This window comes from Protopterus annectens, chromosome 6.part1, assembly GCF_019279795.1.
Source record: "Protopterus annectens isolate FY-2018-M chromosome 6.part1, PAN1.0, whole genome shotgun sequence".
NCBI lineage: Eukaryota > Metazoa > Chordata > Ceratodontiformes > Protopteridae > Protopterus > Protopterus annectens.
Window position 1 is genome coordinate 528,014,007 of NC_056738.1, and position 24,524 is coordinate 528,038,530.

General features: G+C 42.5%; 1 protein-coding gene across 1 annotated transcript in view; it reads right to left on the reverse strand.

Annotated features, from left to right (window-relative positions):
* LOC122805667 (cytochrome P450 20A1) overlaps window positions 1-24,524 on the reverse strand; it is a 427,110-nt gene that overhangs the window by 359,119 nt on the left and 43,467 nt on the right. Inside the window, exon 4 of the mRNA XM_044075991.1 lies at window positions 10,198-10,343. Coding sequence (XP_043931926.1) covers window positions 10,198-10,343 — 146 coding nt within the window. The remainder of the gene's footprint in view (window positions 1-10,197; window positions 10,344-24,524) is intronic.

Here is a 24,524-nt window from a genome sequence, read left to right on the forward strand (position 1 = left end):
CTTTCCTGGATGTTAGACATCTGAGAGCTTTCCCAATAAAAAAAATGTTCGATCATTTTAATGTTATTCTAAAAGAAAGCTCTTCCACTAGAAGTCAGGGAAAAAAAAGTATCCGCTTCATCATTTCTCAAAGCAAGGGGTGAGTGAAACTGGGAGGAGCAATGCAAAGATTCCTCAAGAGAATCTAAGTCCTCATCTTCATCAGAGGAATCAGAATCCCTACATCTTTTCGAGGGGAGTGGAAGAAGGAAAACCAGCAAGAGAAGAGACTAACGAACCCTAAGGAGGCTTCTAAGACATAAGGGTTTTATAAAAGTCCTTAAGCAAAATCTTGCCACTCCTTCTCAGAGTCTTTAGCAACAGGAGCCACATGTCCTGTTCTTTGCATTTTTTTTTAAACTGTTAACGTTTGCCTTAACAAACCTAGCAGGTTCTGAACTCTGTCTCATCTCTGTAAGGGAACCCGATGTTTCTTCCTTTATTACAATATGTGGAAATCCCCTGGGTCCCTTCAGAAATTACCAGCCACTGTGTCTCCTTCTCTTTCTCAACGAACATCAACTTAACCTCAAAGGATATGCAAACGGCATGACCCTTGTAGATCCTCAACAGGGCCGTGACACAGACAGCAGATGTCATAACCAGACATTTCCTGGACTCTTCTTCTAATCCTACAGAGATGTCTGGCAGAGGATGGAAAGCAGATGTCTCCAGTTGTAACTTCAACTTCTTTTTTAAAGAAGGCTGGACATCTGGACAGACAGATTCAGGAGCCATGGTTCCTTGAGCGAGTAACTTAACCACTGGTTCTCTAAACAGAAAGGGAAGAAAGACAGCTTGGCAGAGTCTTCAGAACAAATGTTTGGCAAATATCGGACTGTTATGGTCATGATTCACACCTAGAAAAAGGCACGTCTTGTGTCTCTCCTTATGGGGAATTTGTCTCCTTCACACACACACATTTCCCCTTTATGGATGACATAATATACCTACAGTAAAATAAAGAATTAAAGAAAAGTCCCTAAAAGTGTACTTATCTGCCCTAGGATCAGAGAACTGTAGAAACTGTATGACCTTCAGACCAAATTCAAAATTCTGCATTCGGACTGACAACAAAAAAGTTCTGGGGATTTGCTGCTTGTATGTCACCTATGTAACTTGCACCTTGAACACAGGACATATGTTTGATGTATGGCACTTGGAAGCTTTGGTATGCTGGCCAGAAGTATGGCTATTTTCAGCAGGATATCCCTATTGTAAGGAATACTGCAACAGTGATCAAGGTAGGACATCTTTGTTTGGTTCACAGGATGGGGAAGAACACCACTGAAAGGAGGTATATTTGTATCCAGGGCCAACTGTAGTTCTCTGAAATCACTTTTAGCACCCAAGAGTTTGAAACAATCAGCTGCCAAAGGGGGAATGTACAAAGTGGTTTATGAGGACCATGCTTCCTCTGAATCAGAGGAATGGGCTTGAAAATCTGTCCCCATCTCTGTCTATGTCAGAATTCTTTGAGGTATTTTCCTCAGAACTTTCTCTACTGACACTATTCTCCAGTAAGGATTGCTGAGCACCAGCATTAACAGCCTGTAATTATTGCTTAGTTAAGGTAAGAAATCATTTTTTTCTAACAGACACCATATCTGCTGATGAACAGTTTAACCTTTTGTTTTTCTTTGCAAGAAAAAGGTAAAATGAAGACCAACTTGGAGAAGAGACTTCTGCCCAGTCTGGAGGTCTCCTTCCTCGGCTACAATCTCCCAGAATGTCTCCCTGACCCAGAGAAGATGGTTCTCCCATTCCCAGAACAGACACTGCAACAGCCAAAGAGGACATGGCTGAATACTGGTTTATGCTGGCTGAAAGGACTACACTAGAAGAAACTGGAAAGGTTAAGTGAGTGGTCTGAAGAATGAAAAATGGCCAACACAGATTCATTCAATATTAACAGAAGCATGGACTGAGCCTATGGTGTCAGACGATCTCTTTTGGTAAGTTTTTTTTTCCTTTCTAGTTACAATGAGAGAGAGAAGAGTAGGAGCGGGGTAAGAATCCACGTTGTAACCGAGGTGGTCCACGTAACTGGAACTAGTCAGTCAGACGGCAAAATGTCAAAAAGTGTTCACAAAAAGCATACTTGCACTCAAATACACAGTCCTCCTATTACAGTAACGCTTAAGCAGCACACTGAAATGTAGATTGGCAGAAGAAATGGCAAGTATGCCATTACAAAGTGTACATAAGCAACAGCTTACCCAGTAATGATCCCTGCCCATTCAAAACACTTACTGACTCTAAATTTTGAGAAAAAAATAATTCAAAGTTTACACAAGCCGTACATTTTCTCACAAAAATATCCCCCACATTACTTAGTGAAAAACAGCAGTCCCTGGCGGATTACTTCCAGTATACAAAAGAATACCTGGAATATACAGCTTAAAGCCCAGAATTCATTTTTTAAAAGGGCAATAAATTTGTGTGGAAGGGTTCCTCCACTTTTGACTTGTCTGTCAGAAACGAAGCTGCCAAGTTGCTGCTCCTGTAAAGCCTCTAAGCTGCTTCTTCAAAGTCGGCAAGAAAGTCCTGAAGAAAGCTTCACTCTGACTGCTGTTTTCTCTCCACAGGGCTGTCCTATCAGCAGTCAGAATGAAGGTGCGAGAGGGAACCAGAGCTTTTGGCTGCGAAAATGAAGACAAACAAGTAACAGCACCAGTTAGCTTAGCAGAGCAAAAGAGTTCTGTGAGGATGTATCCATGTGTGGGTGGCTGAACTAGTTTAGTGGCATTCATCAGTCATGCCCTCAGCCAAATGACATACGCAAAATGAGTGACTTGTGACTCAGCATACAGAGGACACTTCTTAAACCTTGCAGCTACACAACACATAGTAAAACAACTACTATCTGGTTCTAGGAGGCAGCAAACAATACAACAGAGAAGGTGACAAATTCATTACTAACAGTCTCAACAAATACAGAGAGATAAAAAGCACCTGGGGCAGATGTGAGACAGAATGGTAAAGTCAGAGACTTATATTAACGGATTCCAACCTGAAACACAAGCACCTTCTGGAATTCTAGGTAACTATACGAAGGCAGGCGTCCTGGAAACCTAAGCAGCATATCCCATTTCCTTCTGACATGCATGGAATGACAGGCTGCAACAGTGTGACCATTTGAATGGCCTCTTTTTCCACGGAGATTCAGTACTGGTATGGTGTCTGTAGATCAATGTGTATTTACATTTAATTAGCTATCCAAGGGCTTGCACAAATGTATAAATACTGAGCACGTGCAAGCCTGACTGCCATTTTGTAGTAAACTGTTGAGATGTATGCATGTAAGGTTTGGCTGTTAATTAGTTTGTTTATATTTTATGATGCTGCTATTCATCCTGATGTGTTTCCATTTATTAAAGCATCTAAACGAACTACCCTGTCTGCTTGTCATCCATGACAGAGAGGGACGAGTGACATGGTATCAGAAGAGGCATGGCTAAACGCCATGGTGTTAAAAGGAAGCATGTCCAAACCGACTTGTTGCCAGAAAGAGCTCCAATTTCTTCAATTTTTAGTCCAAGAAGCACCCAGTTGGTATTGGAGGAATATATAGGAGTGGATGATCCCTACTGCACATAATCTCAAAACAGATCAGAAACAAATTTCAGATGTTAAAACATGCTCAAATAATTTCTTATTTGCAAAACATGCAGTGAGACATACAGAACACGCTAAGCGATTTTCAAATAAACCGATATGTCCGATATTTATAAAAATATTCAAAATTACTACGGAAAATGAATTGCATAAAATGAACAAAGAAGAGGAAACAACCACATTTTTGCTAAGTGTGTATTTTTCATAATGATTAAAGATATCAGAGTTATCTGAAGTGTAAAAAGTGTTTGCATTTTTGTGCAGTATTACAGTAAAGTTATTTCACAAAATACAGCCATTTCAAAGCATATTTCGCAAAGTACAGTATTTCAGAGAGTTTATTGTGCATTTGAATGTTATTACAAGCTCACAGAACAGTTTGTTTGTACATAAACACAAGGGCCATATTTTCAGTGTGTTTGTGCATATTTTGTGAGCATGGTAGATAGATTTAGAAAACCCAGCACACTTGTGTTCAACAATAATATTGAAGAGAACTGGAGTGTTTGAGAAAGAGTACAATATTTTCATACAGGCTGCATTTCCTGATAAAGATGACTGTACAAAGGCATTTATTCTACTTAATTTAGCTGGGTCAGAGGCCATTGAAAGGGAGCATTAATTTGTGTATGCACCTCCTATCCAAGTAGGAGAGGGGAAAAAACATCATACTGTTGTACTGGCTGAGTCAAGGGAGGACCCAGAGTGCTTAAAACACAAATTTAGAGAAATGTGTAAACCCCAGACAAACATTACAATGGAAAGCCACTTGTTTTATAAAAGGGATCAAAAGCCTGGGAAACTTTTGCAGCATATATAACTGACTTTAGGAATACAGCTAAAATGTGCAGATTTGGTGATTTAAGGGATGAGTTGATAAGACAGACTTGTGTGTGGTATTAAAGATGATGCTTTGAGAAAGATTTTACTTTGTGACAGTGATTTAACTTTGAATAAGGCCATTAAGATTTGTCAGATATAGGATCTTGCAGAAAAGCACACACAAATGCTTACAAATGAGAGATGTATGCTTCCAGTAACTTCTAGAGCTCATGTTGATAGTATGGAACATGTGGTTAAAAAAACAGGCCTAGGCACATGGCAGCAACTGTAGCCCCTGCAGCACCCACTGGTAAACCCCAGAGCTTTCCAGCAAATTCCAGAGTTCGCACAATCTCAGTGAACCATAAGAGTGAGTCAACAAACTCAAAGCATGGGCCCCCACCCAGTTTCATTGCCAACTGTCGTAACTGTGGTGGAAATCATGAATCTTAAAGGGAAAAATGTTTAGCTTTTGGTCAACAGTGCTACAAATGCAATAAACGGAACAATTTCAAAAGGTTTTGTAAATTGAAAGCCTCACATTCTTTTATTAAAAGGGAGCATTTCAAGAAATGAGTTGATAAATTAGAAAGCTGCAACCCTACTCTTTATGTTGACTGTGTGTCAGTGCTTTATGAAACAGTTAATGCAGTAGATTTAAGGGCAAAGAATGAGGTAATTTCTACTGTTCTGATAAATTAAAACAATGAGTAAAAAAGTCACACAGGAAAACCAATTACTTAAAAAAACACAAAAAGAAAAATCTAGCAAAGCCAGACTTTCCACTATGTGATACCTTAAACCTCTTGTATCAGAGGCAATATGGGATATATGCAAATTACCCTTTAACAATATAAGGTGTTTCAACTAAATGGCAATTCTGAATGCCTATGACTTTTTCTTTTACTTTCAAGACTATTTATGGACACTTTCAGGCCAATAAAGCCAAACCCTCTAGCTGTGGACAAGCATGTTTCTGGCTTCTTATGGCATCATCAGCACAGCATAAGAGGAATGTTTGTCTTTTGGAAACACAGGGTTGTCGTATCCAACTGATATCCATAACATTAGGGTGTCTACAAAATATCCCAACTAAGAAACTAAAACAATAAGTAAAAGGTCACACAGGAAAGGAAGGTCACACTGTTCGGATAAATAGAAAACTCATAGAGCTCAAAGTTGGCACAGGTTCCAAGGGCAATGTTATGTCAGCAGAAACATTTGCTAGAGGGTGCCATGGTGAGAGGCTTGGATTTGGCAAAGTGTGCGAAGCTTGTTGCTTATGGTGGTGAAGAAATTCAGACTGTGCTTTCATGTTACTCTGCTGGGAGAGGTTACAAAACTTGTTATTTTATGTGGTCAAGAGGCACGTCCAGTAATTATTAGGGCTCACAGACAGTTTGAAAATAGGACTACTTTCATTTAATAAGGAAGTCCATCAAGTTAACTTAAAACATTACTACTCCAATTTTGCCCAGTATATTTTTTCTACCTATGCTGTTCTTTTCGAAGACAAATTAGGGAAGCTTCCAGTAGTGTACTCCATGAAGTTAGAGCCAGATGTCAGTCTAGTTATCAGGCTTGCTCTAACAGTTCCAACAGCCATGCAGCCATGCAGGACAGAGTCAAAGTTGAGTTAAATAAAATGGTGCAAAAAGATGCGATTTGTCCAGTACATGTACCTACTGAATGGGTATCTTCCACGGTGATAACTCAGATGACATCAGAATATGTAATGATCCATGAGATTTGAACAAGGCACTAAAAAGACCTCATCATCCAATGCCCACAGTCGAAGAAGTCGCTGCTCTGATGTCAAATGCCACTATTTTTTTCTGTCTTGTATGCAGAGTTCTTTTTGACAAATTCAGCTTGACAAGAAATCCTCATTGCTCACTACTTTCAGTACTCTGGAAGGTACATATTTTTGAGAATGCCACTTGGGATAAATTCTGCAAGTGAAGTCTTTCAACATGCCATGGAGCAACTATTTTCTAGGTATCCTTGTGCTATTACAGTAGATGACATACTAGTTGGAGATCATGGTGAAGCTGAGCATGACAGAAACCTCAGAAAAGTTCTGGAAAGAGCACATCAAGTGAATCTTAAGCTCAATCCACAGAAATGCAAATTCAGGCTAAAAGAGGTCACTTATGTTGGTCATTTATTTACTAGTTCAGGCCTACGACCAGACCCTTATAAACAAACAGCCACTCTCGAGATGCCAGGTCCAAACAGTATTCAAGCCCTACAATTTTTTTTTTGGCATGGTTAACTATCCAGGCAAGTTCATTCCAAACTCGAGCTAACTTTCAGCACCACTTAGAGAGCTGACATGCACAGATGTACCCTGGTTTTGTTAGAGCAGCACCAAAGAGCATTTGATGTCCTGAAACACAGAACTGCTAGTCCACTGACACTCGGATACTATGATATTCACAAACCAGTTACTCTTTCATGTGATGCTTCAAAATTTAGTCTAGGTGCAGTCATTCCACAAGGGGGTCAATGTGTTGCCTATGCATCAAGAACTCTTAACCAAACTAAAATGCAGTATGCTCAGATCGAGAAAGAGCTTTTGGCAATTGTGTTTGCATGTTCAAAATTCCATGATTATGTTTATGGTAGACCTATCCAGATTGAAATAGACCACCAACCTCTAGTCACTATCCTGAGAAAGCCTTGGCATTCAGCTCCAGCCAGATTGCAATACATGATGTTGACACTGCAAAATTATAATTTCACTGTTGTCTACAAGAAAGACAAACTTTTTATCTTGCGGATACATTATCCAGATCGCCAAAAAACACCACTGAACAGCACGAGAATGAGAGCCTTGATTTTAAAGTCATGGAAGTGAAAATTTTTTCTTCCACACGTCTTGATCAACTGAGAGATCACAGATCCAGTTTTACAGAGGCTCAACCACTTTATCAATCAAGGATGGCCATCAAAGTAATCTAGTTTACCTCAAGAATGCATCTTTATTTTCCATACAGAGATGAGATTTTGTCTGACAATGGCATCATTATGAAAGGTCCAAAAGTAATTGTTCCAAGGTCCTTGCAACAAGAGTACATTACTAACTTGCATCATGGTTAACCAGGAACAAACTCTACCACAAGAGGGGCGAAAGGACTAGTATTTTGGCTATGTCACAAGATACTGAGGCAGCACTTTCATCTTGTTCTGTGTGTAGCAGTACTAAGCCACATCAAAAGAAGGAACCACTTCAGCTAAACCAGATTCCTGAACTACCTTGGTAGACAGTAGCCACTGACATTTTTGAGTGGAATGGCCAACATTATTTGGTGTTAGTAGACTCTTACTCAAACTGGTTCGAGATTGACCTACTTCCTAACCTAGCATCCAGTACTGTCATCACTAAGATGAAGTGTCATTTTGCGGACCAGGTAATCTACACAAAGTTATTTCTGAAAAAGGCACACAAATTATAAGCCAACAGTTCAAAAGATTTGCTGAAGAATGGGACTTTATTCACGTCACGAGTAGCCTAGAGTATCCGCAGTCAAATGGTCTGGCAGAACGTGCAGTTCAAAGTGCAAAACAGCTACTAGAGAAGTCAAAACGAGATAATAGTGACGCTTTCCTGAATCTCTTGAATCTCACAAACATTCCTCATGATAAACATCTTGTTTCACCTACTCAGAGACTTCTGTCCTGACAAACCAGAAACACGTTACCAATCAGTAGTCAGTTGTTGGTTCCATGCGTAAAGAACAAAATGTCACTGAAAACCAATCTGCTGAAGAAGCGATTAACCCAAGTCCTAATATGATAAGACTAACAAACTGCTCAATCCATTACAAGTAGGAGAAGTGGTAAGGATGCAAATGTCCAAAGGCTATGATCGGACTGGAGTCATGAAGAATATTTGCCCAGAGCCGAGACTGTACATTGTGGAATCACAAGGAGCACAGTTTAGGTGTAATCGGATACATATGACGCAGTGTCCGAGCCTATACCACAGCACATACCCTGTGAGAAAGACTGCAGCTCAGAGTGAGTTGTCCAGTGTTCAGGTTCCACAGAATATTCCCATTTCTGTGACAAATCCAGAAGTTCCCGATACGAGTTATTCACCAAAGACTGGCCCTATTGCTAAATATAGTCCAGATTGTTATGTTACTAGATTTGGTCATATCTCCAGACCATGTAATAGATACATGGCAACTTGGACATGAACATTGTGTTTGTTTCTAATGTCGATAATAATGCATGTCTAACTCTAATGTTGTTTTTTGTTAAGGGCAAGCTTTTTAAGAGGAAGGATGAAGATCATTCTGTGTGTATGTACCTTTAAGAAGCTATCCAAGGCCTTCGACAAGTGTATAAATACTGAGCACGTCAGCCTGACTGCCATTTTGTAGTAAGCGGTTGAGATGTAAGCATGTATGTAAATAAGATCTGTTAATCGCTTTGTTTACATTTTATGACGCTGCTATCCATTCCGATGTGTTTCTATGTATTAAAGCATCTAAACACAGTACCCCGCCTGCTTGTCATTTATGTTAGAAAGGGAGGAGCGACAGTGTCTTTTTCTTTTTGGAAGCACCAAAAAGAATCTGGATTATCCTAAGCCTTTCTGGTAAGGTAGAACCTTCTAAGGTGGGACTTTTGGTTTTCCATTCAAACAGCCTTATGTTTAATATGATGAACATCTCTTTTCTTTCTACATATTTCAAATGGGATGGGATGTTCTGGAAAAGATTGAGGAATACATGGGACAAGAGAGATAATGAACTGTAGATATTATGCTCCTCACCGCTTCCCCATGATTATTTGTTTCCAAAAGGAAAAGTGGAGAGAAATTCAATGCCCTAGTGGTTTCAGACTGGGACAATCAGGATAGGCTCCACAACTACCACTGCCTATATATACGCAGACTGCAGTCTCCTGGTGAACACAGGGGAGCATGACCTTTGGCACCTTGCTGGAAGTTATCCTGGTTACTTGCTTGCTCATGGCAGCCTTCTATCACGGTTTCTGCTGTGTGTCATGCCACAACCACATCCAAAACAGTCTCCTCTGAGTTTAAGAAAAAGCCCTCTGTAAATGATGGATCCTGATACCTCCAGTGGAGAGGGCCCTGCCTTGTTCATCTATATTTTCAAGGTGCTGGTGGACATCTTCTTCAAACAGGTGAAGGACAGAAAAGGTAGAGTCCAAAAAGGTCAAATTGTTTTCTTCTGTGAAAGCCATAACCCAGTGTCGAAGTGGCAGGAGTTCAGTCTCCTTGCACAATGTTGTACACAGCACAGACTAGGAAGCTGTTCAAAATACGAGGTGGCTAAGGCTTCGGTCATGAACATTTCCACTAAAGGTACATCTGGCAATCCCCCTGGCATATGCAGCACGGCAACATCCTGAAAAGTATTTCAGATTTATCAAAACATTCAACACTGTATTCAACACAATGCCCACCCACATATCCAGTATCCTGCATACAAGTTCGACTCCAAAGCACTGCAGGTTATACAGGAAGAAATGCCACCCTCATTGCCTATAGTATTTTATGTCCATGAGGCAACATTTGTCTTGAAGACTGCCCTCCCCCCATAAAAAACTATATATATATATATATATATATATATATATATATATATATATTTAAAGCAAACTCAATCATACCTTCAGTATATATGTAAGCAAACTCAATCATACCTTCAGTATATATGTAAGCAAACTCAATCATACCTTCAGTATGAGACCAAAATTAGACTGCAGTGTCTCGGTGATCCCATTTTCATACATTTTCCTTCTGATGTGACTCTCTGCTGCATCTCCACTGGGCCCCGTTTGGTATCCAAGCAGTGATTTCAGCATCATTTCAAATGGATCCGCTGCAAGATTAAAAAAAAAAAAAAAAAAAAAAAGTACTGTAAAAAGTGTTACACTGCTTTCATTAAATAGTCAAATCCACCTTTCCCTCCTCTGTATTTCTGAGCGAAATGAACAACTGGCTAACCCAATGTCTCCAATTCCTCCCTGCTACAGTTTCACTTTAACTATAAGTAAACGGCAGCTACTCTTACCTTTTCAACTAAGAGCCCTTTATGCTCATTCTATATAGGATTCCAGTGCCTATAACTATTCAAAATCCACAATGCACTTTCATATCATTTTAACAGTCCTCTCCCAGAAGCAAAACCAATGCATGTCCCTCATTCTTAATAGCTATAAAGACAAGTGTCAACCATAAATTATGAGGTGGTCAGATATCATTTTGGTGTCCCTCATTTTCATTGTGTACACAAGACAAATCCTCAGTCTCTTAAGACTAGGAGGTTGTTTATAAATGAGGTGGCTAAGGATTGTATCATGAGCAACTGTTAGCAACATCTGTAACATTTTTACTGCTATCCAGAGGACAGCCCACTTCCTATATTCTTGCAGAGATACAGGCTATAAAACTGGACACGATAATTAACATGATGGGTTAATTATGCTCCAGAAGGAACTAGATATCAAGTCTTTTGTTGTCCTTACTATGGAGTCACAAACCACTTACAAATTCCCTTTCTTGCTAACATCTTAAAGTAATTATACTTCCCAAGTCTCTGATCCGGCATCACTGGTGCTCCTTTAAACTTTTTCCCTCCCATAATTCCCAAATGCTGTAAACTCCCCAGAAAGGACAGTTGCCTTTACTGAACCCTGTAACATAAAGAGGCAACTGATAATGCCAAAGAGGTTTAGGCCACCCTTCATGTGTTCAAAAAATGACAACTTGGAAGGGGGATGATGGATGACAGAGAGAACACATTGGACAAACCTGGATGAAAAAATCCAATGTTATGGTAAACACATATACTACTGCAGCCTAATTATCCAGACCATCTGATAGGACTTATGGATCAGAATCCTAAAGCTATCCAACACCCTGGGAGATATCATGAAAGGATACACTTAAAGACTGTAACTCCAAAGGAAGGCCTACAGCTGGATATTACATCCAACTTGCAGTGTTTGGCAATAGTGTGCAATGCAGACAAATTGCTGCAGCAGTACAGGTCTCATTCACAGAGGAATTCCTGAAAAAGGTTGAAGATATAACAAGTGATCTGGCTGAATGAGCCTTTAGTGTAACAGACAAGGACTGGTTATGAGACATATAAACAAAAGCAATGCAGTCACTCTTGAAAGTGTCAGTGGGGCAACAGAAAGCACACTTACCTTCAATGTAGAAGGCTATGGGTTCTAGTCCTAGATCAACTGCTGACAATTAAGTGCAGCATAAGGAGTTCTGCACTCCTGTGTGTGCTGTGTTTTGGAGGAGGATTAAACAGAGGCCCCATTTGCTTTAGTTGGTGGTAGCTCAGGTGAATGTAAAAGATTACATGGCAGCTATCAAAAAGAGTAGAAGTTTGTTCCTCATGACCTAGCGAAATTTCCCATAGTAATATAAATAATATCTCTGTCTTCCCTGAAAAAAGGCTACTAACCTAGTGGGACTAACCTGGTCAACAAAGGGTAAAATAAAAAAATATCTACACAATGAAACTTTTTCTTTCCTAGGCTGTTGGTTGCAAAGGAGACAAATAATTCAGTAAGCAATTTGGTTCTGTAGAAATAAAATCTTAGTTGCCTGTGAATATCTATAGTATGAAGAGTAAACTCTGCTTTACTACGATGACTTGGGGGAAAAATAAAACACTGGCAAATGAACAGGATGATTCCAATTAGAGTTTGAAGTAACTTTGGGAATGGAAGGAAGATTATTCCATAAGATACCCTGTCCTTATGGAATAGAATAGTAACTAAAAAAAGAGTAGATGATAAAGCAAGCAATTCAGAAATTCTTTTAGTAGTAGTAATTGCTACCAGAAAAATAAGGTTTTCCAAGACAGGGACTTCAGCTACACAGAAGATGCTGGGTCAAAATGTCTTTTTGTTAAGGTTTCAAAGACAAAATTAAGATTGCATGGAGGTGCCATCTCTATAACTGGTTTTAATAAGCCTTACATAGTCTACTGGATGCTAGGAATGTGGTTCAAAACCACTGTGATAACTGGATACTGAGACTAACTGAAGCTTACTGGAAGAGTAACTTGAGCAAGAGTTAAATAAATGCACAAGAAACTGTTGAATTTCTGGAAATGAAGTGCAGTATTGGTCAAAAGTCCTTCACTGGATGTGCATGTTGAGAACTGCTTCCACTTACTCCTGTACACCTTGTGAGTGGATCCTGTATTTGACTCTTAAAGAATGTGAATGATAGTAGATGCTAAAGAAAGATCTTTGACCATTAATGGAACTGGAGAAACCATGCAGTACTTGAGACTGGGTAACTCTGGGTGAAGCTGTCTAGATGGGGGAGATACAAGATTCTCTATCACACTGGATGGGTGAGATAGAAGATTTGGAAGTTGATCAAGAAGCCAAGGGACCTCTGTCAAGTGAGGTTTTAAGGGAATCCAGGTTTGACTTGGCCAAAAAAAAAGGGCAATGAGAATTGCTTTTCCTTTCTATGGTGAGGCTTTCTGTAAAGATCTGACATCAAGGGAAGAGGTGGGAAGGTATACAGAAGTCTGGAAGGCCACTAACTAGAGCATCTTTTGTGAACTGCCCCTCCACAGGGATGAGGGCAAGGTGGCTACTACATTTGGCGTTGGCTGAAGACACAAACAGATTGCAGAAAGATTGACCTCAATGACTGAATATTTGATGCACTACCATAATATTGAGAGACCACTTGTGAAGCATCAAGAGGGGTCTACTGAGTCTGTCTGCTAGACAGCCGGACCTTCCCAGAAGTACTAAATGCGTGATCTAGTAAGTGACTTATATAGTGTTACAATCAGAAAATGACGCAATGCAGTTGCCCGTTGCCAAACCCTCACAGCCTCTGGGCAAAGAATGTTGTTCTGCTTGCTTGGTGGGATACCAGACTATAGACGTTTTCTTATTTGTATAGCAACCATGCATGGAAGTAGAAGGCTCAGAAATCCCTGCAACACTAGGAGGACCACTCTCATCTCCAGTATACCAATGTGACAGCTGGCCTCTGTCTGTTTCCACCTTCCCTGGATCATCCTCCCCTCGAAATGCCTTTTCCAATCCCAGAGATGGAGACTGTTGCACTGGGATGAGTGATAAGATAGGGTATTCCTTTGGCAATCTTGTTTAACAACAGCCATCACTTTAAGGGAATTCTGCACAGCTGAGTGATCACAACTGCAGCAGTGGAATTATTTGAGAACTGAGACCACTGGACTCTGAGAAACCAGTGGAGAATACACATGTGGACACACAGGCAAACGGTACTATGACAATGATGGTGGCCATCAACGCTAAAACTCTTCAAATCAAGGTCACATGTGGTGATGGGTGATCGTGAACAGTCTAAAGAGAATTTCTGACAGTTTGACTTCTACCCAGTGTAAGATTGACTATATACCTCATGGTGTCTAGATGGCATCCAATAAATAAAATTTCGTGAGTGGGTTGAAAACTGCATTTTTCATAATTTAAAGCGATACCTAAAAATAAGCAGAGCTGAAGAAAAAAATTCTGGCTTCTAGAAGAGATTTTCACATTGTAGCAGTGAGAAGCCAATCATCTAAACAGGGAAAAACTTGAATCTCTGTGAGGTGTACATGGGCTATAAATAGAAGTTATGTACTTATCATAACTTTCCATGTGAGTTGTTTATCTCGCCTTTATTCTCACTGATGGGTTGGAGCCGATCCTCGGCTCCAACACGGCCGATAGAAAGCTCAATGTTTGCCAGTAGCTCGAGACCAACCCCTTATCCCACCATGCACTGCTAGAATTACCTCAGATCTTGTTTGCTGCGAATAATAGTCTATACATATATATATATATATATATATATATATATATATATATATATACACACACAACCTATACATACTCTCAACTGTCAGCCAGGAGGGGGAAGGAGGGAGGAGTGTGAGAATAAAGGCGAGATAAACAACTCACATGGAACGTTATGGTAAGTACATAACTTCTATATGTGAAGTTGTTAATCTCGCCGATTATTCTCACTGATGGGTAGCGTCCCTAGCACCCTCAACCCTGGGTGGCTCATGGGAGTATGTTCTTCAGTACTGTAGAACCAAAGGAAGACCTGTCCCTAGAAGCCTTATCTACTTTGTAATGTGAGATAAAGGTATGAGGGTTAGACTAAGTGGCTGCAGCGCAAATATCGTCAAGGGGCAATTTAGCTTGAAAAGCAGAAGAGGTAGAGACAGCTCTGGTAGAATGAGCTTTTGGTTTGTGCGTTAAAGGCATGTTCACATTTTCATAAACAAAGGATATACAATCAGATAACCATTTAGATAAAAGTTGTTTTAGCCACTGGATTGCCTTTTCTTGCTTCTGAGAAGGCTACAAAAAGTTGATCTGATTTTCTAATATCCTTAGTTCTGTCAAGATAAAATCTGTGCTGTCTGTGAACATCAAGTTTGTGCAGCATATATTCTAAGTTGTTAGAGTGGTTGGGGAAGAACACTGGTAGTTCAATGACCTGATTGATGTTTGACTCAGAACAGACTTTAGGTAAAAAAGAGGGGTTCGTTCTGAGAGATACTCTATCAACATGGAAGACCATGTAGGGTGGTCTGATGGATAATGCTTGAAGTTCTGACACTCTGCGGGCAGACGTAATGGCTACAAGAAAAAATTGTTTTCCACGATAAGAATTTTAAAGCACAAGAAAACACTGGTTCAAAGGGAGGAAGAATAATTTGAGACAGCATAAGGTTTAAATTCCAGGCAGAAAAGGGAATTTTGATTGAAGGTCTCATATGAAGAACGCCTTTAAGGAAGGTTTTAGACAATTTATGGCTCACAATATTTGAGTCATCAAGACCAAGGTGAAAATTTGAGATAGCAGCTAACTGAACTCGAACTGTAGCAGCTGCTGCCCCTTTCTTAAAAATTTTTGTCAAAAATTCCAAGATCAAAGATAGCAGAGCTCGAAAAAGGTCAATGTTCTGCAGGTTGGCCCAAATTGAGAACCTTTTCCATTTGCTGCCATATAATTTCCTGGTAGATGGCTTGTGAGAGGATAAGAGAATCTGTCTTGTATCTTCTGAAATTGAATGAAGCCTGGCAATTAGGGGAAGTGGATTAGCCAAGCAGTCAGTTTCAGGGACTGTAGAGAAGGATGAAGGTCCCCTGACGGGTGCATCAGAAGGTCCGGAACTGGGACCAGGATTCATGGATCCTCCAACAGATGATGGTGAAGAAACGGAAACCAAATCTGTTGAGGCCAGTAGGGGGCTATGAGTATAACCTTCCTTCCCAGCGAGTTTGCTTTCTGTAGAAATCTGGGAAATAATGGGAAGGGTGGAAATGCATAAAGGAGACCCGAGGGCCAATCGTGTAAAAGTGCATCTCTTGGGAGATGACCGGGAGGGAGTATCAGGGCAAAGTAGCTTCTGCATTTTGCATTGATGTGGCTGGCAAAAAGGTCGCAGCAAGGCTGGCCCCATTTGCGGAAAATCAAATCCGCAACCTGTTGATTGAGAGACCACCCGTGAGGGAGTAGCTTGTCTGCTGTGACGTTGGATTTCCCCGGAATGTGCGTTGCTAACAGAAAACGCTGGGATGACACAGCCCATTGCCAAACCCAGAGGGCTTCTCGACAAAGGGGGGAAGACTTGGTTCCACCCTGCTTGTTCAAGTACCATACTACTGACATGTTGTCGGTCTGAATTGCAATAGTCCCTAGAGGAAGAGAGTCTTGAAAGTACTGCAACGCCAGAAATACTGCTCTCAGCTCTAGAACATTGATGTGCAGATGTGATTCTTGATTTGTCCATGTGCCTTGGGCAGTCTTTCCCTGAAAATGCCCCCCCACCCTATCAGGGAAGTGTCTGTGGTCACAGTGGCTACTGGGGAGGGGGGGGGCAAAGGGTCTCCTGACTGCAACATGAAGAGACGTCAACCACCACCGAAGGTCTCTCCTGCAAGAATCCGTGATAAGAATCATGTGGTGCATTGGTAGTTTCTGGTAAGACCACTGAGTGAAAAGAAGAGGAACTACCTTAGTGGACATACTTTTTTGTAACGGACTCTGGTAACAGTTGGCTTCTACTTGCTTCGTCCAACCTGTGGTAACGGTTTAATTTGTGAGGAACTACCTTAGTGGACATACTTTTTTGTAACGGACTCTGGTAACAGTTGGCTTCTACTTGCTTCGTCCAACCTGTGGTAACGGTTTAATTTGTGGTTTTTAGTCTTTCGAGAGTTTGAGTGAAAAGAAGCCATTGAAGGATTCGCATATGCATCCTTGCGAGTGGTATAGCAAGGATTGCTGCCACCATTAAACCTAGTATTTTCAATACCTCCGCAGCTGTAGCTTTGTTCTTTGACACCAGTGAGCTGACGTTTTGGCGAAGAAGAGAGACTCTTTCGACATGGAGACGTAGAGTGGTGGTTGAGGTATCTAACTCTGCTCCTATAAAACCGGTATGCTGAGATGGCGATAAGGCAGACTTTTTGAAGTTGATCGTAATGCCTAATTGATGGCAGAGTGTCAGAATGTATTGTGTTGCCCAAGTCAATTAATGCCTGGTGGTAGCGGTGAGGAGCCAATCGTCTAAGTATGGAAACACCTGGAACCCTAGACGCCTCAGGTGAGCCGTGACCACTGCCATGCATTTAGTGAACACTCTGGGAGCTGAAGTGAGACCAAAGGGCAGGGCTCGAAACTGGTAATAATTGGCTCCCAGCCGGAAGCGCAGATGATCTCTGGAGCGTCTGTCCATCTTTATGTGATTGCACTAGAGATCAATGGAGCACATCCAATCTCCTTTCCCTAAAAACGGAAGAATGGACTGAAGCGTGTCCATTCGGAACCTCTCTTTCTTTATGAACTTGTTAAGTCTGTTGAGGTCCAAGATAGGTCTCCAGTCCCCTGTTTTCTTTGGTACCAAAAAGAATCTTAAGTTCCGAATCCGACTTGGTCTGCTGGGACTGGTTGGATGACTCTTTTTTTCTAGCAATATGTGGACCTCTACGATTGCCTGTTCCCTGAGATTGGGTGGAACATCTGGGATTTTTTTGATAGGAATGGGAGGGGTAAAGAACGGTATGAAATATCCTCTGGAAATGATGCTTTGTACCAAAGTATCCGATGTTATGTTTATCCAGGCTTCTGGGTACAAAGACAAGCGACCCCCGACTGCCTCCAGAGTCGAACAGTCGGGCCCCCTTTCAGGAGCGCTGGTAGGACTGACCGGAGAACTGACTCCTGTCACCCTGTTGCTGTGGACCCCCTCTGCCACGGGGGTGGTATCTTCCGTTATAACCCCCTCCTTTGCCTCTAGAGGGAGTTTCACCACGTGTGTCGTGAAAAGCTGCTTGAGTTTTTCGGAACCACATCTCCCCCCCCCCCCGGGCCCTTGGGGTAGGGCCGAGTAGGAGTGGAAAAGCGGACCCCAACGGCAGATCAAAACTTGCCTTCCTGTCCACACCTGGTTAAGGTTTCCTTTATTTTGGGCCCAAACAGTGATGAGCCATCAAATGGGGTATTAATAAAAGACAACTTGAAGGGTTCCGCAAAGGAACAGAGACGCATCCAGGCTTGTCTGCGAAGAGCAATGCCCGAACTAGCGGCTCTACTCGAACCATCAGCTGCATAAGATATGAGACGCATGGACGAGTTGACTACTGAGTTAAGGGTAGCGAGCTGGGCTTTAACTGTGTCGGCCACTCCTGCAGCTACTGTACTCTGGAGAGCATCTCCTAGCTCTTTCAGGAGATCTCTCTGTAGTCTTGTAAAATGGGTCAAGTAGTTCAGTGATCGCAAAGAAAAAGTCGATGAGCTAAACATGCACTTCCCATATCTATCCATAACCCTAGAATCTCTGTTAGGGGGATGGATAGAAGAGGATGTCTCGGATACTTCCTTTTTGGTGGCTGCAGCCACCACCATGGCATCCACAGGCACTCCTTTTGTCAAAAAAGGTTTACCGACTGGGGCAGATATGAATTTATTAGGTCTGCGAGGGACAGGTTCCATGGCCTCCGGTGACTCCCACACCTTACGAGAGATCAGATCCATGAGCTCGTTGTAAGGCGGAGACGCCCAAGAAGTGGAAGTTTGAGACCCAAAAGCCTTCAAGAGCACAGACTCATCCTCAGTAGGGGTCTTGGAGTGCCAGTCGCCCCTCTGACTAATGATCTCTAGTATCTCTGCAAAAGAGATATCCTCAGAGAGGGACCGAGGGGACCCTTCTGACTCATCTAAGTCTGTGTCAGATGTCAAAGACTCCTGTGGGGAGTCTAAGTGCCTCCTCTTGCACAATCTCTTTCTGGGCACCTCCTCAGTGGGAGGGTCTGGGGAGGTCTCAGAAGAGCAGGGGGCACCCTGTGGGGGTACTTGAGGCTCAGGGTCTCTACGCTTAAAGGGGTCGGTAGATGCAGAAGTAGACACAGGAGCTTGAGGGGAGAGGGAAAGCTGAACCGAGGCTGATATTGTCTTTGGAGACAACTCTCTCCTCACAGCATCAAAGGAACCATGGCTCAGACGAGGAGGAGTGGACGGACTCGAGAGTACTGTCCGATCCTCCTGCACCAAAACCCTGGGCTCCGAGCCTGAGGTAGGAGCTGAGCTCATCCGAGCCGAAGCCCCGAGAGGGAGAGTCGGCACCGACAAGTCGGTGCGACTATCCTCCCCGGACCTGACTGGAAAGCGTCGGCTCCTAGAGCCCTTGGTCGGCACAGAGGACATCCACGTAGATGGAGCCGATAACCCCGGAGCAGATATCGGTTCCAAGGGTCCAACCACCATCGGTTCGATTTCCCTCAGCTCCGAGAGTCCAGTATGGCCCTGAGGAGAAGTAGACAAGTTCGGTTCCATGGTCTTCGGCACCGAGAAGCTGGTCGGGGCCGACAACAATTTGGCAAGTCCTGGTGCCTGTAAAAGATTCTGCACTAGCCGATCCATGTCCAAATCCAAAAGGCTGACTGAAGACTTAGCTGAATGCACTGAAGGTGCTGACTGGAGCAGAGGTGAAGAAGGAACTTCGGAGACAGGCTCCAATACCGAAAGCTGGCTCCGAATCAAAGGTACACTCAGCTCCGATGACTGTGGAACCGATGATCCTCCTTCTGAAATTTTAGCCTTTTTGGATACCTTATCTAAAGACTTGGATTTTGAAGATTTGGAAGACGTACTAGCACCTTCATGGCTATTCAAAACCTCTGAAAAAGATTGCTGTAGCAATCCTCTGTCTATAAGTTTCGTCCTTCTCTCCAAGAGTACTCTTGAAGAGAAGGAGTGACAAATGCTACAGGTGTCTTGGAGGTGCTTGGCCCCCAAGCAGTAGACACATTGAATATGTCCGTCAGTGATGGACATTTTCTGCCCACAATCTGGGCATTTTTTAAAACCCGATTTGGGATGGGATTTCTCCCTATCCTCTGACATACTGAGAAAAAAACAGTAAAAAGATTCACAAACAACTAAGCCCAACCCGGGCACTATCTACAATATATATATATATATATATATATATATATATATATATATATATATATATATATATATATTATATAAAGTAAACTGTGAAGCAGTCAGGCAGCTCTTCAGGGAAGATGGTATTGTCTTTCTGAGAAAGGACCCCTAGATCCCTGGTTTTGCAGACAAGTCTACAACTACTGAAAAGGCCACTCTCACCTCCACTGCCAAGATTTTCTAAAGCATAGGTTTTTGGACCTCTTCTGATTTGTAGTTAAAAGACTTTTGAGGGATCTCTGATTTGATGCCTACAGCAGGTAGCATCTTGTCTTTCTACTCGCACTTCAACAGCTTCTGTTTCACAGATGGACCAAACAAAGATATGCCATCAAAGAAGGCACTGGTAAAAGACATTTTAAAGTTGCCCACAAAGTCTCACAACTGCAGTCAGACTTGGCATCTCATTGTAATGCCCATACCTGCCACCCCAGTCACTCCATTGGCTATGTTAAGCAACAGCTACATGAAAAAGTTGATGATATTTAACAGTGTGCTCAAGGTAGTTTCCAACTGTTTCCTGGATCTGGATGCAAGAGCAGCATCTTCATAGAGGGTGAGTCTTATCTGGTGTTATATCTCTCGAAGCTTTTCATATGGATGGCAATTTTACACTCTCAGGGCAAAGGACCTTGAGGTATATACCTGCTTAACCATTCTGTCCATGGCACTAGATACCCGTTGGAAGGATAGACAGAAGCTGACTGCTCAGACAGCTCTTTCCTTATTGTAGTTGCTAGTATTACAGGACTTCTAGACCAGAAAAGTATAGTTATGTACACTTACCATAGATGTAGATGTTCGAGTGTATTCACTGTTGCAGTCCTGACTTTTGGGTATAAGGGGAGTTAGTTGATGTCATGAGCTCAGTTTTTTTCTTGCCCCCTGAAGGTAGGAGTGCCTCAAAATGCTACTGGAAGCAAGGAAATAGGCAAGAGGAGAGACCCCTTGACTACAGAATTAGTTGTCCAAGCCTACCCTGTAGGCTATGGAGGAAGGACGGAAGGAAAGAATACTGCAACAGTATATACACTTTAACATCAATATTTATGGAAAGTGTACAAAACTGTACTATGTTCTGCATGTTTCAATGTTGCAGTCCTGACTTTTGGGATGATTCCCAAAGTGGAAAAGGAAGGAAAATTAAGGTGAGAAAAGGATGCCCCAAGGACAGCAGTGACAAATACTGCCCTGGACTTGGAGAAGGTTGATAAATGGTAATGTTTGGTAAAGGTATGCATGGAAGACGAGGTAGCAGCCTCCAGGATGTCCTTGGTGGGTACCCATTTTAGGATGGCAGTAGAAGCAGCAGCTGCCTAGTAGAGCAAGTCCTGACAGTATCGAGTAATTTCTTACCGTGCTGATTGTAACAAAAGGAGATACAGTGAGAGCTCCATTTAGAAATGGGCTGTTTGGAAACTGGTTTCTCTTCAGACCTGTTAGTGAACGCCAAAAACAGCTGGTCTAATTTTCTCAAAGTCTTAGTTCTGTCAAGACAGTAAAGGAGATGCCTATGCACATCCAAGAAATGAAGAATTCTTCCCGCTTTGTTTTGAGGTTTGGGGAAGAAGGTAGGCTGATGAATGGCTTGATTTAAGGAGGTGTCCGTCACCACCTTGGGCATAAAGGAGGGGGATTAGTCCTGAGAGAGACTCTAAATGGAAGATGAGGAAAGGTTCCACTGTCATGGGTACTGCTTGCAGTTCATAAACCCTTCTAGCAGAAGTGATAACCAACAAGAAGGCAATCCTCTATGTCAAAAATACCAAGTCAGCAGAAGCAGCTGGCTCAAAAGGTGGAATGGTGAGTTTTTCCAGAACAAAATTAAGGTCCAAGGGTGGAGCAAGAGACCACTGGGTGGCCTGATGTGGATCACCCCTCCAAGAAACTGCTTCAGAGGGTGAGAAAAGATAGGGTTGGGAAAGAATGTGGGCTGAGATAGCCAAGGCATGAATTTTTATGGAGGAGTAAGACAGGCCATTGTCAAACAAATTTGCCAGATAGGACAGGATGACAGAGATCTTGAGCATGTTGCCCTCAGCAAAGGGAAAATCCTTTCCATTTAGCTGAATAGGACTTTCTGGTGCTAGGTCTTTTGACCTCTCTTAGGATGTCCTGAACCTATTTGTCTAGGACAGGATCCCTACAAGATGTCAACGTACCCTTCAAGCTGATAATTGGAGAGAGTCCGCAGGATGGGGTACACAATGTTTCCCTTGTTATGTGTCAGAAGGTTGAATCTCTGCATTAGCTACCATGGTTTTGTGCTAGTTAAACTGAGCAGTACAGGGTACCAATGCTGCCTGATCCAGTCTGGGGCTATAAAAGTCACCCCCTTGGCCCCTCTTCCCATATCTTCAAGAGCACACTAGGGATCAGAGGGATTGGAGGGAAGGCACAGAAAGAGACCTGCTCATGGGAATGAGAAAACATGTCTTCCAGGCTGATTTTATTTTGTCCCTGGAGCAGAACCTTTTCAACTGAGAATTTTTCCCTGGTGACAAATAGGTCTATTTGAGGAACTCCCCATTATTTGGCTATGCTAAGAAAAGCTTTCCAATGCAGTTGCCACTCATGGGAGTCTGACAAACTTCTGCTGATGTGGTCTGCTAGTTGGTTGTGCACACCTGGCAGGATTGTGCCAAAAAGTGTAATCCCATGTTGTGTGCTGTTAGCCAAACTTCCACTGCTAGGCAGCAGAGAGGGCAAGAGTGGGTTACCCCCTCCTTGTTTATGTACCACATGACTGTGGTATTGTCTATTTTCACCACAAGCACCTATGGCTTTCATATCTCTGAAGGCTAATAGACCTTTTGTGGACTGCCATAAGTTCCTTTACGTTAATGTGATTTGTCTCTGAAGTTGTGGTCCCACTTCTCTTGCGTCTGGAAGTGGGTGAAATGTGCTCCTCAGGCTACCTCTGAGACATCTGTGGTCAGCGTTAGCTTGGGGAGGGGGTGGATTTAAAAGGGAGACTTGGGTTGAGGGAGCAAGCCATGGCCCACAATGCAAATTCCTCCTTGAGGTGAGGAATCATTTTGATCTTGACTGACAGTAATTGTGGATAGTGGCATCACACATTTCTGAGGTACCACTGGAGTTTCCTCATGTGTAGCTTGGCCAGGGGAATTATTAGGATACAAGAGGCCATGTATTCAAGTTCCCTGAGGTACTCTCTGGCTGTGACAAAGTCCATGGCCATGAGTTTTTGAAAGTACAGAGTCAGAAAGGTGACCTTCTCCGAACAGGTAAGAAACCCTTTTGGAGTGCAGAATGCAGTACGGCCTCTAAAAACACAATTCTGGTTGTGGGTGTTGTTTGAGATTTTTGATGATTTATGGTGAACCCCAAGGAGGTTAGGTGGTTCTCGGTGAACAGTAGGTCCAAGTTGACCTTTGTCAAGCTTGGAGCCTCTAAGGCAATTGTCCAGATAAGGATAAATGTGCTTCCCTTTGTCCTGCAGAAAGCAATTAGAGGGGCTAAGCATTTTGTGAAGGCCCTGGGAGTAGTAGACAAGCCAAAGGGCAGAGCACAAAACTGATTGTATCTAGTACCTGCTCTGAAGAGCAAAAAATGTCTGTGAGATTCCTCTATGAGAATATGCAGGTTTATGCATCCTTTAGATCTAGGGTAACCACAAAGGCATTTGGAGAAATCAAGGGCAAGAGTTTTTAAAAGGTTAACATCTTAAATTTTGGGACATGTAGGGCAGACAGATCCAGTACTTGTCACCATGTGCCTTCCTTCCTGGGAACCAGGAAAAGTCTGCAGTAGAAACCTCTTCCTTTTTGGTGTTCTGGGACCATTACCACTGAGCCCTGGGCACATAGCATCCCCATCTGGGAAACAGCCTCCACCCTTTAGTTTGGGGGATGTCTGGGAAGCCTGATGGCTTCAAAAGCTGCTTGAATTTGAGCTTGTAGCCTCTTGAAATAATTGTTAGAAACCACTGGTCTGAAGTAATGAGGAACCAATTTCTCTGGAATAATGCTAACCTTCTTCCAAGTCTGGGGATGGGGGGTAAGGGAGGGGTAAACTCATGGAAGAGTCATGACTGTTCCCTACCAGGGGGCGTGGTCTACAACTCCCTGGCCTAGAGGTTTCCGAGTGCCATTACCTGGGTCTTTGCTGCTGCATCTGGCTCCTTTTTCTAGCTTCAGATTGGGAGGGAAAAGACCAATGTTAAAAGGATAGGTTCTACTACAATGTGGGGCTGCACATGCAGGAATTCTTTAACAGTCTGCATAGATTTGTTTTTGTTTTCCATTTTTTTGAGCACAGCTTCTGCTTTGGGGTCAAAGAGGAATTCCTTGCCCAACACATTAGATTTGATGTGCTCTGGGAGGGACTGTTCCCTCAGAAGTGTGCGTCTCCTAATGACCGAGCTTTAGCTACAACCCTGCAGTCAGCTTCAATAGTAACATACCCACAATGGAGGGAATGCTTTGCTACCTGGGAACTGGAAATGCAAAGGTCCAGTATCTCCTCAGAGCCCCTTGTTCTCTAAAGTCTCATCTGATCCAGTAAGGTC